Source organism: Vulpes vulpes, chromosome 2, assembly GCF_048418805.1.
Source record: "Vulpes vulpes isolate BD-2025 chromosome 2, VulVul3, whole genome shotgun sequence".
Taxonomy (NCBI): Eukaryota; Metazoa; Chordata; class Mammalia; order Carnivora; family Canidae; genus Vulpes; species Vulpes vulpes.
The window spans coordinates 21,808,642-21,825,330 of record NC_132781.1 but is presented as its reverse complement, the minus strand read 5'-3'; the positions used below and the strand labels follow the sequence as shown (position 1 = coordinate 21,825,330).

General features: G+C 39.4%; 1 protein-coding gene across 2 annotated transcripts; it reads right to left on the bottom strand.

Annotated features, from left to right (window-relative positions):
- Positions 1 to 1,013: 1,013 nt before the first annotated feature.
- Positions 1,014 to 5,748, bottom strand: KRT24 (keratin 24). 2 transcript variants are annotated; one of them, XM_025996211.2, is made up of 9 exons: positions 5,493 to 5,728; positions 5,035 to 5,234; positions 4,148 to 4,230; positions 3,473 to 3,629; positions 3,042 to 3,203; positions 2,818 to 2,943; positions 2,255 to 2,472; positions 1,749 to 1,879; positions 1,014 to 1,362 (listed from the first exon to the last, which is right to left on the bottom strand). In XM_025996211.2, the coding sequence occupies exons 1-9, from the start codon at positions 5,695 to 5,697 to the stop codon at positions 1,259 to 1,261; spliced, it is 1,386 nt and encodes a 461-aa protein (XP_025851996.1). In that variant the 5' UTR covers positions 5,698 to 5,728; the 3' UTR covers positions 1,014 to 1,258. The 2 variants fall into 2 exon arrangements, with proteins under 2 accessions (XP_025851996.1, XP_025851995.2); XM_025996210.2 differs by having other exon boundaries at positions 5,035 to 5,748.
- Between the last annotated feature and the right edge of the window lie 10,941 nt (positions 5,749 to 16,689).

Below are 16,689 nucleotides of genomic sequence, written 5' to 3'. Positions count from 1 at the left end.
CTGTCCTCCCACCAATACTCCAGGCTAGATCAGCTGGTTCATATTTCTGAACTTTTTAGTAGAGGAAAAATATCCAAGGCTTAACTTACTGTAATGGCATGATGGGAAACATATGTTTGATTTAAGACAACATTGCTTTTGAATAGTGGTTTTGTGCTTAGCTATTAACTGTGTTCTGTGGTTACCTATTTAAGCAAAAGTCTCAGTGTGCCCCCAAGTTCATTTTTATGTTTTAATTCAATATGCCTCACAAATGAAAAGCTACATTTTTGGGTTGTTTTTGATTATCAAAGTTTGATACTCTCATACAGCTTTTACTGGTTTTATATTTGAAGGTATAATTTGTATAAATTATGTTCAGGTTTATCCTTTGTAATTTCAAATTTGGATTTTTGTGCCAAGTCTCAAGCCCTCAAGTTTCTTGAGGGCTGGTTTGTGGCATCAGTTCTCTAATTTGTGATCTGGTCCTATTAAATTCCTTGAGTGGGAAAGTCCTTACTCTGTTTGGCTTTGTCCTGTGTCTGGTTCTTTCTGGGACTGACCCTGCACCACTTCCTACCCTACCCTACTTTAATGGTCTTCATTATCCCAAGCAAGACAAGATGAAGCCATGTGGACCACTCAGGGAGTAAGAACTTCAGCGATGGAGAGTGGGAAAAGGAAATGCCAGCTTGGCTAAGTGACATTTCTTGACTAGAGTTGTGGCTAGATTTTGTAAGGGTACGAGTGTCTGAGATCTTTTCTCTTTGGGGCTTCCAAGGTTTTCAGAAATTTGACACCATATCACATATCCCATCTTATTTCCCATGACTTTTTTTAGGGACGCTAAGGTCTAATTTCAGCTATCACTGAGTTCCACTGGGATGTTGCTAGAAATCTCCACATATCAAATGGCTAGGGTACTATATAAATAATCAATATGAGTAACTAACATTGAAGCGAGGTATCGTGACCGATAGCTTTATTTCTAGGTAAAATATTGAATTTCTTTAAAAAATTCAGGAAGCATTTAGTTAACTTGCAAAAGTAGGTTTATTGAAGCATGAAAACAATTAGAGCAAAATTGTCATTTCAACTTTTTCAAGAGCATTCTGAGTAAGAAAAAAGAAGAGGATGCAGAAAAATTGCTTGGTTATCTACTTCTGGATGGAAACTTTTCCCTGATGTTATCCAGAAAGATGGTGAGATTGATATGATTTCTTCATTTGTGTCCTTCTGGTTTTTCTCAGAAAGACACTCTTGCTGATCTGGAAATTGCTTATTTAACTTTCACCTCAGACACATTGCTGACTTGAGATGAGACGACTTTGCCATCCACTACCTCCTCCACGATGGTCTTCGTCACTCTTGTCTTGTTTGGATCTGAAAATCACAGAATTACAATGTCAGTCTGGAAACGATCACAGAAGCCCAGATCAAGAGAAATTCAAGTGCATTCTTTACGTGTGTTCTCTCTGGGTTAAGATTTTGTAAACAATAGTATATACTTAAAAAAAAAAATTTATTCATGAAAGACACACACACACACACACAGAGGCAGAGACACAGGCAGAGGGAGAAGCAGGCCCCATGCAGGGAGCCTGACGTGGGACTCAATCCTGGGTCTCCAGGATCACGCCCTGGGCCGAAGGCAGGCGCTAAACCGCTGAGCCACCCAGGGATCCCCAGTATATACTTTTTATAAGACAAGCACAGTTTGCCTTTACTTTTAAATTATAAAATGATCATGAACATTAAATAATGTTTACCTCTTCCTTGGACAGAACAGCTTCCGGATCTTGAGTCACCAGACATGGACATATCCCTAGATCCCATGTTTCTGGATCCTGTATTTCTGGATCCAGAGTTTCTAAAATCAGATCCTCCAAAACCAGAACCACTAGAGGAAAAAAGAATTGTTTTCCTTTGCAGTTTGCAAAGGTGGGAGAAACCCTCCATGCGGGGGGTGGGGGGGGGAGCTCTCCCTGATAAAGGTAAATGTCTTTTGATTAGATTGTCTTTGTGACTTATTATTATTATTATTATTATTATTATTATTATTATTATTTAAGTTGGGCATGGAGCCCAACACGGCTTGAATTCATGACCCTGAGATCAAGACCTGAGCTGAGATCAAGAGTCAGATGCTTAACCAACTGAGCCACTGGGTGCCCCACTGTGACTTTAAACCAAGTCCAGCCCCAAACCCCTTTCTGGTTTCATAATATAAGTACACCAAAGGAATGCACTGAGTGGGTTGATGACTTTCATTTACCATCCCTCTCCATCAAGCAGGCGGCGGTAGGTCTCAATCTCCATCTCTAGGCGGGTCTTGATGTCCAGCAGTTGCTCATATTCCGCATTCTGGCATTCGGTCTCGCCCCGAATCTGGCAGATCTGCTCCTCCAGGCTGCTGATCTGCATCTGGATTTCTGACAGCTGAGCCATGTAGCCAGCTTCTGTGTCAGCCAGAGTTGCTTCCAGGGAGCTTTTCTAAGAGAAAAAGCAAATCAAAAATTCATGGTGAAAAATTAATTTTTTTTTAAACACAAAATCTTATAAGGTGCTAAGAGAACTACACTTTCACACTTTCAAGTTGCAGCCTATGTTTTTCTGTCATTGGTTCCTCAATTTTTGTGGGCATAACTGTTTTTCTTTAAGCTAAATCTTTTATGAAAGTATATTATCTTTAATTGGAATGTTTTATGCTTTCTACAACCGCAAGCGAGTTCTCCTAATGCTGCTTTTATTATGTGCCAAGTGGAACATCTTGGCAAAGAAAGAAAATGGTATCGTGTAACTCCCTGTTGGAGATTTTGCAAACCTCTTTGCACTTACCATGGCCATTTGGGACTGAAGCTCAATTTCCAGGGCTTGCAGAGTACGTTTCAGTTCCGTTATCTCATTCTTGGCAGAACTGGCTGCCCCAGCATCAGTAGAAATTTGTGCTTGCAGTGATGCACTCTAGATAAAAACAAAATGCAGTCATTGCAGCCTGAAGAAATGAGATGAAGTGGCTTGTGCATGACTGCCAGCTCAGGCATCCAGCAGGGGGAATCTACCTGTTTGTTGAATTGCTCCTCGGCCTCGCGGCGATTTTGCTCAGCCAGCTCTTCATACTGTGCCCTCATGTCATTCAGTAACTTGGTCAGGTCAGTTCCCGGGGCAGCATTCATTTCCACAGTCACGTCCCCTCCGGAGCTTCCTTGCATACTCTTCATTTCCTAGTGTGAAGGAAAAAAAGACCACAATGATAAAAACAGAAAAGCAGAGATTCTTAAAATGTGCATAGCCAACAAAAAATGGAAACTAGGACACCAAAGGCTACCCCCACTTGCCACCAAATTCAGATATAATTTGCTCATGACTAATTTTTTCCTTGGTCATAGGAGCTGGAAATCCATTTAGATAGAACTTAGTTTATTTTTACAGAATGGATGTGGGGGAAAATATGCAGGCCAGAGTAGTTTAATAATGTGGAACATGTTCCTACCTCCTCATGGTTCTTCTTCAGGTAGGCCAGCTCCTCGGTGAGGCTCTCAATCTGCATCTCCAGGTCTGAGCGCGTCATGGTCAGATCATCTAGAACTTTCCGCAGGCCATTGATGTCGGCCTCCACGGCCTGCCGGAGATACAGCTCGTTCTCATACCTGGAAAGGACAGCAGTAGGACAGGATAGAGCATTTCAGAGTACATCCATTCTTACATATTCAAGAAAAAGATTTTTCCCTGAGCTATTTGCTTATTATTTGAGTAATCTCTACACCCAACTTGGGGCTCAAACTCACAACCCCATGATCAAAGAGTCCCATGCCCCTTTGACTGAGCCAACCAGGCACACTCTACCCCCCCTTTACCCCAAGCTATTTGATAAATGAAAGCTACTAAGTTTTCTCTTAGGAATTTTTCCCCTGGAAAGAAAATTATGAACTGAATATTAATTTATTGACGGCCATTTTTTTGTAACAAAAATTTCATCTTTAATTTGCCTCTTTTTTGTTCCTTATTGGAGTGGAGTGATGGTCTTTAAAATTTACTCTCAGAATGTTTGTCAGTTTAGGTCTTAATGCCCTAAAAGATATTTCTTTAAATTTAGAATCAATGAAACAGACAGATTGCATTTTATTTTCCCCCATAACATTTGTTTGCAAGTCTTCCCTTTTCTTACTTGAGTCTGAAGTCATCAGCAGCCAATCTGGCATTGTCGATCTGCAAAACGATCCCAGCATTTTCAATAGTGGCAGTAATGATCTAGAAAGGCAATAACAGAATCACAGATGCTTTTTACCTGTGTTGGCATGCCCACCTGTGAGGGTAGATGTCCTTCGAGTTGGCTTTTAAAGGTAAATGAATTGCTTTGAAAACTTGCTTAGTAATGACATCTTTACTGATAATCTGGTGTAGTTGGATGACAATTTTCTGTAAAAAGGTAACAGTTTACACATGTACCAAAATAGGCATGGAACATTGTTTTATTAGAACACAGCCCCTCTGCTTATTTCTGCTGCTTTGGAGAAACAGTTATTCTGAAGTTCTTTCCAAAAGTAGAACAAAAAGTGAATTTCACTTCAAAAAGTCTTTAAAAAAATACTTCCCATACAACAGTGGATAAACATTTCAGATTTTGCCACATGCTCATACAATATTTGCACCAGATTTTCTAGGAGGAAAAAGTTGTAAAGACAATTTAAATCTAGCAAGACACTAAAACATGTCAACCTGCCAGAATTAATCACAAAAATATTAGATTAGGCTAGTGTTGACTCATTGCCACCATTTGTATATGTACATGTTAAATAGCTGCTTCGCATTCTATACATTTTGTTCTTATGTAGAAATACTCAAATTTGAGATGCAAACAGATAATTAGTGTGGTTGGATGTCATATACAATACTGTCATAGTTAAAACACACCAAGTACCAATTTTTGCATATGCAACAAGCAAATATGTCTTTGAATAATTCTTGGACTTGAAATCTTCATTACAGGATATAATCTGAATAAGAGCAAAAGACACAGAAATAGTAGAAACATAGCAGTTGTCAGGGTCTCACCTGATTCCGGAGATCTTCAATTATTGGATAGTATTTGCTGTAGTCTTTTCCAGATCCACCATCTCCAGACCCAGGCCCAAATTTGTCATACCACTCCCTGATTTTGTTCTCCAGATCAGTGTTGGCCTCCTCCAGGGCTCTGACCTTGTCTAGGTAACTGGCCAGGCGGTCATTGAGGTTCTGCATAGTTTGCTTCTCACCTCCAGAGAAAAGCCCCCCATCACCAATACCACCTCCCATACCACCCCCCATACCACCACCATAGCTGTAGAAGCCTCCACTAGCACCACCACCAAAGCCAGAACCCCCTCCAAAGCCAGACCCCCCACCAAAGCCAGAACCCCCTCCAAAGCCAGAACCCCCACCAAAGCCAGAACCCCCTCCAAAGCCAGAACCCCCACCAAAGCCAGCCCCAGAGCCTGAAGTTCCTCCCAAACCACCGCCAACTGAGCAGCTACCAAAACCTCCTCCAAAGCTGCCTCCAAAGCCACTGCTTGATCCCCCACTGAGGCCACAGCTGCCAGTTCCTCCTCGGAAGCCCCGGGTAGAACCACTCCCTACGCCGCATCTGCTTCCACTGGTGAAGCTGCTCCCACCAGCAGACACCCTGGCCAAGCCACTGCCTCCAGCTCTGGAAGAGGAGACACGAGATGAGCAAGACATGGTACTCCTGCAAACGTTTAGCTTGTCCAGGTGAATAGGAAAGGTGACAGTGAAGAATGTATTTGCAAGCTGCCGTTTTGGCCCTTATATACAGACTTTTAGGGTGTTCCTTTTCTGTGTCACTTCTTAATCCCTGTGATAGTTTTGCTAATCTGCAATTGGATAATTTCTTTTTTGTGAACCCACTCTACTGGCTCTTTTTCCGAAGCTAGGTCAGAGCCTCGGGGCATTTACTATAGCAAGAAAAAAATAAGGTGGAGTAAAGCAAAAACTTTTTTTTCCCCAGAATTACAGTTTTAATCTTTCAGAGGTTTTGATGACTTATGATTCTTTTCTGAAAGAGTAATTCTATTCATTTTGCTTCATGATTTCCCAATTGAAGAAACATCCCCAGATTAGCAAATGCAATTAAAATACTTAATATGATGAGAATGGAAATTTCCCATCAAACTTGTAACTTTTGTTCATATTATGTTCTTAAAGTTGAAATTAGCTTTAGCATCAGCATTAGTTTTAGATTCACTTAATTGTTCTTTTCTATGATTATTTCAATCAGCATATTTCTAAGGGCATGTTTGTGTTGAAGTTTTTTTTTTTGTATTCTGAGATCTTCGTATTTTCACTGTAAATAAGAAAAAATTAAATATAATACATGTGTACACGTGTATTATTAGATCTCAGAAACATGTTTATTTGAGCAGGGACTATCCTGGAGAGATTGGAAACATTTTTAGGTGGATTGCTTTAGTGTCAGATGGGAGTTGATTGTTACCCGTGTGATGGTACAAAGATGCTTTTCTTTCTGATTGAATTACTATTTTTTTTCTTTCTGATTGGATTCGAGCCTGAGATAGTGATACCAACTTCCTTCTTTGCAATCAAATCTTAAGAAACTAAGAGATGTTGCTGACCGCATCTTTGTTTTAAAGGTATCTGGAGAAGGAGATCTGAATCCACTTCTGCTAACCAATGTTATTCCTGGAGTCCTTTTATAGATACTATAATGTGGAGTTCCCCTAGTCTACTTTCTGCCCATGGTTTTTTTTTTTTTTTTTTTTTTTTTTCTGTTTTTGTTGAAAAGATATTTAGAAGAGATACGTATCCACTTCCGATAACTAATGTTATGATTGGGATCATTTTATATATACCAAAATCTAGAATCTTCCCCAGTTCACTTTCTGCTTCCTGTTTTTCTGTCCTTTTGTACTTTAGATTATTTCCGTTGGCTTCTGCTAGTAGTTTCTTTGGTTTAAAAGGTTTTGTTTTGTTTTGTTAAGACAACTCCTGTATGCTTCACCTTATAGGAGGTACCTGGTGTCGTCGATTTCAGAGACAGAAAATAGAATAGTAGTTGCCAGTGTCTGAGTGGAGGGGAAATGGGGAACTGTTTAATGGATATAGTTTCAGTTTTGCAAGATGAAAAGAGTTCTGGAGATTAGTTTCACAACAATGTGAATGTACTTAACACTATTGAACATACATTTACAAATGAGATGGTAAATTTTATTTTATGTCCATTTTACCACAATTTTTAAAAAGTGTCTTTTTAAAAAAAGATGCTTCTAAAAATATTTCTTGGCCTCCTTTGGCTTTATGCTCAAGTAGTGGCTTTGCTTATTTAAAACTTTTATCCTGGCAATCTCTGTTAGAAACTATGTGTATGTTTTAATCTTTATCATCTATCATTTGTCATCCAGTGTTCTACGTTCTCTTAATTTGTCCTTGGACTGCCTCTGATTAGGACACATTATTAAATAGTGGATAATTCCCTTTGCTGTGTAACTCTTCAGGGATTAGCTTTTAGGGGCACCTGGGTGGCTCAGTTGGTTGGGCATCTATCTGCCTTCGGCTCAGGTCCTGGGCTGGAGCTCCAAGTTGGGCTCTCTACTCAGTGGGGTGTCTGCTTCTTTCTCTCCTTCCCTTTGCTTCTGCACATTCTCTCTCTCTCTCTCTCTCTCTCTCTCTCTCTCTCTCTCTCAGATAAATAATAAATAAAAAAATTTAAAAGGAATTAGCCTTTACCTTTACCTGTCCTGTTTTCACGGTAGTGGTATGTTAACATATGTAGGGTGCCATCTCTCTGGGCAAGGTGCTTTATAAACCTTAAATTGTTAAGCTGGGAGTAATTTTCATCACACCCTTTTAAGGCAGGTAAGAATGCATCAATCATTAAGGTATGTTGGTCATCTTGTCTCATCCCTCCCCAGAGGTAGGAAACCAGGGAAGCCGGAGCACTACTACTGATTAATGGTATATAAATGCTGAAGAGGAGAAACAATCATTGGGCTTCTCTTCCCTTTTAAACTTATGAAATGTTTGGCTAAAAGAAGGTTTAGAGAAAGGAACAAGAGCTAAGTGAAAGAAATCAAATGAAACCAAGAAATTTCAGAGCCCGGGTAGAAAGAGCTTTAAGTGGAAAGAATGAGAAAAAAAACAAAAAAACAACAAAAAACCCCAGGATCTTTGGCCTTCAAATTTTGTTTGGGATTTGTATTTTTAGTTGTTATGTGAGCTGTATCTTTTTCACTTTGGCACCTTTACTCATTTTCTGTTTTGGGATAGCTGGATGTTTGAGTGTTCACTGAAGAAGCTTGTGACAACCGAGGTATTCCATCTTGTGTCATATATACATATATATATATAATTATATATATATTAGCTTTCTTCTTGATATAATTCTTAATGCTGACATCTATTTCTTCGATTTTCAAATTCAGATTCAAAATTAAGTTCTAAGATGCTTCCCTGATACTCTGTATTCAGAGAGGACTGCTGGGAAGGGCATTTAACCAATAAAATGGCCATTACTACCTCAAATTTCTTGCCTAATGAGGCAGTGTATAAATAAATGTAGTTGTAAACCACAGGATTTTCTTCTATTCATTAATACTCCTTTACATGCATTTTTAATGCTGTCTTTCTGTGGGTCTATGTGCATTTCCTTTTAAATGGGTAAACCTATCAGACTCATCCTAATTCTACGATCTGCAAATTCTAGAACATCAGTGTTTAGCAGATTGAAGGTTTTTAATCGCATGTAAAAATACAATTCTGTTCTTGCCTGAAGTATTAGAATTCTTTAGTAGATATTGGCCCCATTGTTTTAAGATGTCCTCCAAACTTAATACTCTCTTTATTTGAAATAATAAATTTGTGAGCCAAAATTCACAAATTAGTTCTTGCCATTTCTTCCACTTGTAAACTGAAAACTTCAAGAATCTGGTGAGGTTCCAGTGAAACATAATGTTCAGAAATGCCAGTTTCAGTGCCTGGCATCCAGGAGTTGTTCAATATAATATCCTTTAAAAGAAACAGAGTGACTTCCCCTGTTCCCAATGTCCGGGCTCAGTTAAATGCTGCCCTCAGTTATATATTGTTTTGAATAGCTTCTTGTTAGCAGTTTATTTTACTTGTAGATAATCATATAACTTATGGTTCAATATAGAATAAAACTTCTGCAATGAGTGGAGAATGATTTGCGGATAATAGCCATTGACATTTTTTGTCAGATGGATTGCTATTACTTTTTTAAATATTCAGATTAATATAGTGCATGTTTTTAGGTTGGTAGGGAAACCAACCACTGAAAGGTGTGACATATTGTTCCCGATGAATCTTTTTTCTTTTTTTTTTTTAAGATTTTATTTTTTTTAAGTAATCTCTACATCACTGTCCATCTAATGTGGGGCTCAAACTCACAACCCCCAGCTAAAGAGTCACTGGCTCCACTGACAGAGCCAACCAGAGCCAGCCATCAAAAGTTCTACCCTTGATGAATCTTAGGTTGAGAGTAGAATGAACTCGGGACTCCTATCTTCTGTTTGTTGTAGAGAACTTTCTGTTACATGGGTTTCAGATGAAAGCATAAGATCAGAATAGCAAAGGGAAGTAACTGGCCATAGAGTATTTGTTGGGTGTTTGCAGAAACTTTTGTGGCAGACAGTATGGAAAAAAGGAAAAGCTCCATTTTGAAGTGTGCACAGCCTTTTTGTAAAATTGATATATTGTAGATAAACGATAAACATTCCTTGAATGATTAAAACACAGTGAGGCTCGACTTTCTTCATGAACAACATGGTAACTGGTCACTTTTATCACTTACTCTGTGTTTTGTCTTCAAAACCTCTATTCTCTGCCATCTGGGTTTGTGATTGTGTGTGTGTGTGTACATGTGTGTTGGGGGTTTGTCAGTGAAAGGAAGCACTGTTTGGGGAGCGGGAAGAGAAGGCCATGTCAGAATCACCTGGGGACAGCCACTGTAGAGAATCATAGTTTAGGCTGTGCCCTGATGGTAGCCACTGTGAGTCCTACCAGGCTCATCTACATGGAAGAAAGAAAAGAATTTTTTTTTTTTCAGTAATACATGTCCTGAGATGCCATTATCCATAAATTGATTTCAGCTATGTGCTATCCCCGGACACCAAATCACCTACAAAAATAAGGGGGAAATCCACCAGTTCTGTGACTGCTTCTCTTCCTTCATGCCTTCTTTGCTTTTCCTATCCTATTCTCCATTGCCCTTTTCATTCTTTGCCTTTATGGTTTCAGCTAAGCTTCCTCTTCTCCACCAGCATTGGTTTGGTCATGCCACTTTGCTAAATTTTATTCTGGAGAAAATGACTCAGCTTTGTACTTGTTGAGATAGAATGTTCTAGAATCTCTTCAAGCAGCTCAATTTTCTAGTTTTCCTGAAGATCAGTTAATCAGTTTATGGAGAGTTAAAAGAATGGGCAAATGACTTTGTTGGGGCTGAGGGACTTCTGTCCTCCATGGTCAAAGCCAATACAGATTGAAGTAAGAGAGAGTTTATTGATCATTTTTGCTTGAAAAGTCCCTTGGACCTTTCTTCATGCCAGAGAGACAATAGCCTTCTATTCGGAGAACCCACAGACATATTTAACCCAGACTGTAATACAAGCAGCAAGGCCCAGCCTCCCGTGTCTCTTGCCACCGTGAAGTCAACCTTTGGGCATTCTCCTCTCTGTCTCTCTGGGCTCAAGCCTTCAAAATCCTTTGTCCCTCTGATCTCAGAAAGGCTGCAGACCTTCAATAAAGGAATCCCAGTGGTAACATAATTATTTCATTGAATGAATGATATTTGATCTAATGGGCTCAGAAGACATCTTCACCTGTTCATGTCCTCCGACCCCTTTCCACCAGGACTGTAGCAAAATTTTATAAAAATTGTTCTCAAATTCTGGTTTTATAGATGTCTCTAGATGAGGCCACAATTTCCCCCAACTGTAAAACTATTCTACTGGACTACATAGTTTTCAAGTGCCCTTCAAAATCTAATATTTAGCAATTTAGTGAATTACTTCTTGGTCAGATTTAGGAAATGTTTACAAATGAGGAGGGATTTTTGTTACTAATGCATAGGCTGCAAAAGTTCAGCTCTTGTACTTGAGAACTGGCTTGAGAGTCCTGCTTATTTGGTAGCAATTGGGCCAAATTAGGGGTTAGAATAGATTGTAATTAACCTGAGTTAGAGGCCCTCCTTAACTGATCCCCCAGGGAAGGCCTGATAAAAGCAGCTGACTGAAGATGCTTGGTAGGAATTCTTCCAAGGCAATGTTCTTCAATCTGAGTTACAATTGACAAATTCTAGTTGGCTCTTCTCTTTCCTTTCTCTTTAGAGACCAAACTCTAAAAGTTTGGTCAAGACAAAGCAGAGGGTAAGAAATGGGCTACTGCAAACCATTGGTCAAAATAGACAACGTCTTTGTGAGCCTGGTTAAAGCAAAGAGAGAAGGATTCAAAATATACAAGACTGGAAATGAGATAGGAGACACAACTATGGTACAGGAAAGATTAAGATAATTATAAGAGAATAGCTTACACTAATCAATGGCGACACACTTGGAGAGCTTTCTAGTAATTAGCCAAATCATTACTACTCTGTGAGTGATCTCAATGCCCATCAGACCAGTCTTGTCAAGGCTCAGTCCAGAGACAGGGACTAGGGCGGGCTCAGGCAGACAGCCTATCAGCACTGGCCCTGGGGCATATGTGGGGGAAAAGGGGCACAGGGCTCACCCAGGAGGGCAGAGCTGTCTAGAAACCATGGTAGATCTGTGGCCTGGAATGAGAAAGGCTCACGGGATAAGGCAAGTCTGAGTAGATAGTACACAGCTTTGAGCCTGGCTAGAGAGGCTTGGCTGTGATGTTAGGGCCCAAGGGGCCACCTGATAGGGTTACTGGAGTGTTCAGGGAACCCACACAGTGGATTTGCAGGAACATAGTCTATTAAGCCAGATCTTTCCAAGGAGGGAAAAAAAGGATGGGATTTAGCTCTGATGTGGGAGCTATACTGAATGAGGAGCAGGTCCCAGAAAGCAACTAATCTTCTTCTCTGGTGTCTGTACCCTGGAGAAAGACAGAGAAATGGGGTGCCCAGGGAACTTTGGTTGGAGGGTGCTGAAGAAGCCTATGTCCCTCCTAAAGTAAATCCAGGGCATAGAGCAGACAGAAATATTTCTTTTTTTAAAAAAAAGATTTTATTTATTTATTCATGAGACATAGAGAGAAGCAGAGACATAGGCAGAAAGAGGCAGGCTCCCCACAAGGAGCCTAATGCAGGACTTGATCCCAGGACCCTGGGATCACGACCTGAGCCAGACCTGAGCCAAAGACAGACGCTTTGAGACACTCAAGTGCCCCAGAAATATTTCTGAAAAGAACTAATGGATGTTATGTACTAGCCAGTGACCTACTCATTGTAGAGGATTGAATATTTCTAGAAGCATTTTGACATGATTAGTCCTAGAGCCAAGGACCCAAACCACGCCCTATTTTCTTCTCTTTGTGTATCCAAATTTTACTACCCCTCAAGGCCTGCCTCTTGAACACTTTTCTTGCTCTACCTACCAACTCCTAATTTACCAGCTTCCCTACTTCCCCACATGCTTCTTCTTTCTTTTGTTCTTACAGTTTCCACCACATTACTTACCACTTAGCTCTTTTTTTATTTTTCCTTAAAAATTCAAAAAGGAGTGGTGTGTGGGTAGCTTGGTCAGCTGAGCATCCAACTCTTGATTTCCACTCAGGTCATGATCTCAGGGTCAAGAGCTCCAGCTCTGCATAGGACTCCGTGCTGGGGGGTGGAGCCTGCTTAAGATTTGCTCTGTCCCTCTACCTCTACCTCTACCTGTACCGACCAATACGCCAACCTGAAAATTCTTATTGGCTGCATGACACTCCTTCGATAGACTCTGATGGTGGTTTGGTAACAGTTTATTGATTCTTTGCTATGGGATATATGCCCCTTCCCCCCACCCCATTCAGCATGCATGCTCTCTCTAAAACAAAAATAAAATAAATGAAAAATAAAAAAATTAAAAGGAACATATTCATTGTGAAAACACTTAGACATGCAGCTTTTCTTTAAAGATTTTAAAATTGTACAAGTAGTACATGTTTATCTCAGAAAAATTGGAAAATGCATATAAACATGTAGCAGAAAATAAAGATCACTCATATTTTCACTAACTACCAATAGTCACTATTAACATTTTGATGTACATTATTCCAGATTTTTTAAAAAGCTTTTATTTATTTGAGAGAGAGAGAGAGAGAGAGAGGGAGAGAGCAAGCAGTGGTGGAGAGGAGCAGAGGGAGATGGAGAAGCAGACTCACTGATCAGCAGGGAGCCCTACATAGGGCTGATCCCAGGATCCTGGAATCATGACCTGAGCTGAAGGTAGCTGCTTAACTGACTGAGCCACCCGGGTGCCCCTCCTCCAGATTTTTTAACAAGCATGTATGTAATTCATGAACAATTATTTTCTTAAAAAAGTAGATGATACTGTATTTATTGTCATGAAACTCTATTTTTCATTTCTCAGGAGTTGGCTGACATCTTTTCAGGCCAATACACCAACCTGAAAATTCTTATTGGCTGCATGACACTCCTTCGATAGACTCTGATGGTGGTTTGGTAACAGTCTATTGATTCTTTGCTATGGGATATTTTATTATGTCAGGATTTTCACTATGATAAGTCACTGCTGGAAGGATGAGCGCATAATAAATAACTGTCGTACGAATGGTATTGCTGGTTCTAAGAACATCCTCTTTTCTTAATGGCCTTTGATACCTGTTGTTGAATTGCTGCCAGTTTACACTCCATCTAGCAATGCATTAGTGCCTTTTCCCTACACCCTTGCTAAACAAAATGGAACTGTTTTGATGTCTTTCTTTGCATACGAGAAATGTTGGGCATGGGGCACTTTGTAATGTTTGTTGGCCATTTATCTTTTATGAATTGCTTGTGTGTATCATGTATCCATTTCTTAGCACGATGGTTATCTTTTACTTATGGATCTGTTTGTGAATTTATATACTGGAAACGTCAGCCCTTGGGCAGTCATATATGACAAGAACAGTGAAAATGCCTGGTACCATGTGGCATTGCTGAAAATTTAGACATAAAGTGATTGACTGTTGATTCCCCTTCTGCATCCAGCCTCCAAGAATGTGAGCTAAAGTTCTTATTTTCTTGGGTGAGATGGGGATATGTGGCAGGTAGACAGGCAAGGTGGGGGGCAGTGGTTAGGGAAGGGGAGTTTGGGGAATAGAAGGCTGAGAATGAGTCAGGCCAACTAAACAGGCTGTGGATTCCTGGAACTACTGTTTTTTTGGAAGTTGACAGGTCCCAGAATCCTGTCTTAATTTTGGACAGAGAAGACAGCTGCCAGGAGGTGGCACCAAACTGCAGCTAGGACAAGATTGAAATCATTGTAGCCCAAATCTGTAGAGTCCCTTGGCTAGCTAGCTGCAGATTGCCCTTGGTGTTGGAATGAATTTTGATCATGTTTTATTAAGGTTTAAAATGTTTTCTTTTAATTTGGTTTTGCTTTTCATTGTATATTATTTTCTTGATACAGATCTCTCTTTGCCTTCATACTTTTATAAAAGCTAAATCCTCTTTTGATTTCTTTTGGTTAGAAAAATCAGGTCCAAATATATGCCTTTCATAAAAATGAAGTGGTATATCCATGAATTTTTGAAAAGTGGGGAATATTTGTATTCACTTATGAGTCTATTTTTTAGTACTCAATTATCAATTATTCTATTTATTCTATTATTTTCTTTTTATAATTTTATAACTTATCCTATTATTATCTTATCATTTTATTATTTAATTCTATTTATTTTATCATTTATTTTATCATTCTTTTATCATTCTTTTATTATCTTGTTAGTTTACATTTTACATACAGTGATAAGTCAGCTTTCATCAGTTAGTATTTGAACATCTTGCAAAAACCACTCTGTTTGATCTTGGCAATAAAATAGACAAGTCACAGTCCCTGATCTTAGAGGACCTGTGTATAATTTTTGTTATATTTTATATGCTCACACCAAGCCTCCTCTTATGTAATTTTTATAATGTTAAGAAATTGTCAGAAAAATAATTTACATTTTTTTCCTGCTGAGAAATGAGAGAGATTATTAGTATCCCAGCAGCTGACCTAGTTGTAGACTCTTTGTTGCTGATGGCTGATTTATCATCTTCCCTTGTTTACAAATAGTTGCCCCAGTTAGAAACCCAGTGTCCATGTAGCTTGGTCCTAGAAGCTCACTTGTCTTCCCACTATGCACTTCACACCATCTTCTGCCACAGATGTATAGCCATTTCCTGTTACCCAGTGACAGAAATGGGTTATCTCCTAGTTTTGCCGCTCAAGTTCTGTGCTGCAGCCCTGTTGCTAAAACCAAAATCCCATCTGTCATGTTTCCAAAAACCTGTGCCACCTCTATAAGGTCCAGTTGCCCAAATTACTTTCCACCACCAACTATTGGGACTGATGTAGGAGATGCTGGAGAGGAGAACATTCATTTTCCTGCTGTGGGGCTTTCAGGTTGTCCTAGAGTGCTAATGTTATAAGTAGGGGTATCTGTTTTATATTAAATTCAACAAACTTTTATTGAGCTCTTTTTCTTTGACAGATATTGGGCTGGGAAACAGGGATAAGTGTTGATAGATCTACAGAATTTCAGCTCAGCTACATGTGGTTAAAATTGGCTCTGGTGGAACTTTATGACTATTTATGACCTTGTTTTTATAGGAAAATGTATTCAAGTTACAAAAGGTTAGCATGGTGAGCTGGAATCCTGGAACCACATTTTTTGGACTGCCAGTTCCCTAGTTACTGTTTGGCTGTTTACCAGTGGTGTGATGTTGAGAAAGTTACTTAACATCTTTGTATGCTCGTTTTCCCACGTGCAAAATGAAGACAACGGTTCTTATTTTGTAGAGTTACCATGGGTCCTGGGATTGAGTCTCGCATTGGACTCCTAGTGGGGAGCCTGCTTCTTCCTCTGCCTATGTCTCTGCCTCTCTCTCTCTCTGTGTGTCTCTAGTGAATAAATAAATAAATCTTAAAAAAGAAAAAAATCAGAGGTAATACTTGGCATATGGCAAGTATGAACTGTGTTAGTGAAATAGAAAATCTTATTTAAAAAATCTCTTGGAATACCATCCCCTTTTGAACTGAAGACTGCTTTTGTTTTTAATGACAAATTGATGTAATCAATAACAATTACGTCTTTGCTCATTTAAAAAAAGTTCTGGGATTTAAGCCCTAAAGTTACCTAAAAAATAGAAAGCAAGATTATGAATTATTTTTATTTTAAAAATCTCACCAAACTACTACCTATAAGAAAGGTTGAGGAGGGCAGCCCTGGTGGCTCAATGGTTTAGCCTGCCTTCAGCCCAGAGCGTGATCCTGAAGACCCGGGACCGAGTCCCGCGTCAGGCTCCCTGCATGGAGGCTGCTTCTCCCTCTGCCTGTTTCTCTGCCTCTCTATCTGTGTCTCTCATAAATAAATAAATAAAATCTTAAAAAAGAAAGGTTGAGGAGTGTAGGTTTCTTGCTTGACTCATCCATTTTTTAATTACTGGATAATATTTGCTGCAATCTCTGCCTGGACCAAATCTGTATTGATTTTGATTTTCAAATCAGCAGCTTGTTGATGGTGTATCCTGGG

Bases quoted from the DNA above. Each gene is read 5' to 3' on its own strand.
- KRT24 (XM_025996210.2), bottom strand. From the start codon at position 5,697: ATGTCTTGCTCATCTCGTGTCTCCTCTTCCAGAGCTGGAGGCAGTGGC. The intron at 2,944-3,041 runs GTAGATTCCCCC...GTTTTTATCTAG, and splicing joins AGGAGCAATTCAACAAACAG to AGTGCATCACTGCAAGCACA. The intron at 1,363-1,748 runs GTAAACATTATT...TGTGATTTTCAG, and splicing joins CTGTTCTGTCCAAGGAAGAG to ATCCAAACAAGACAAGAGTG.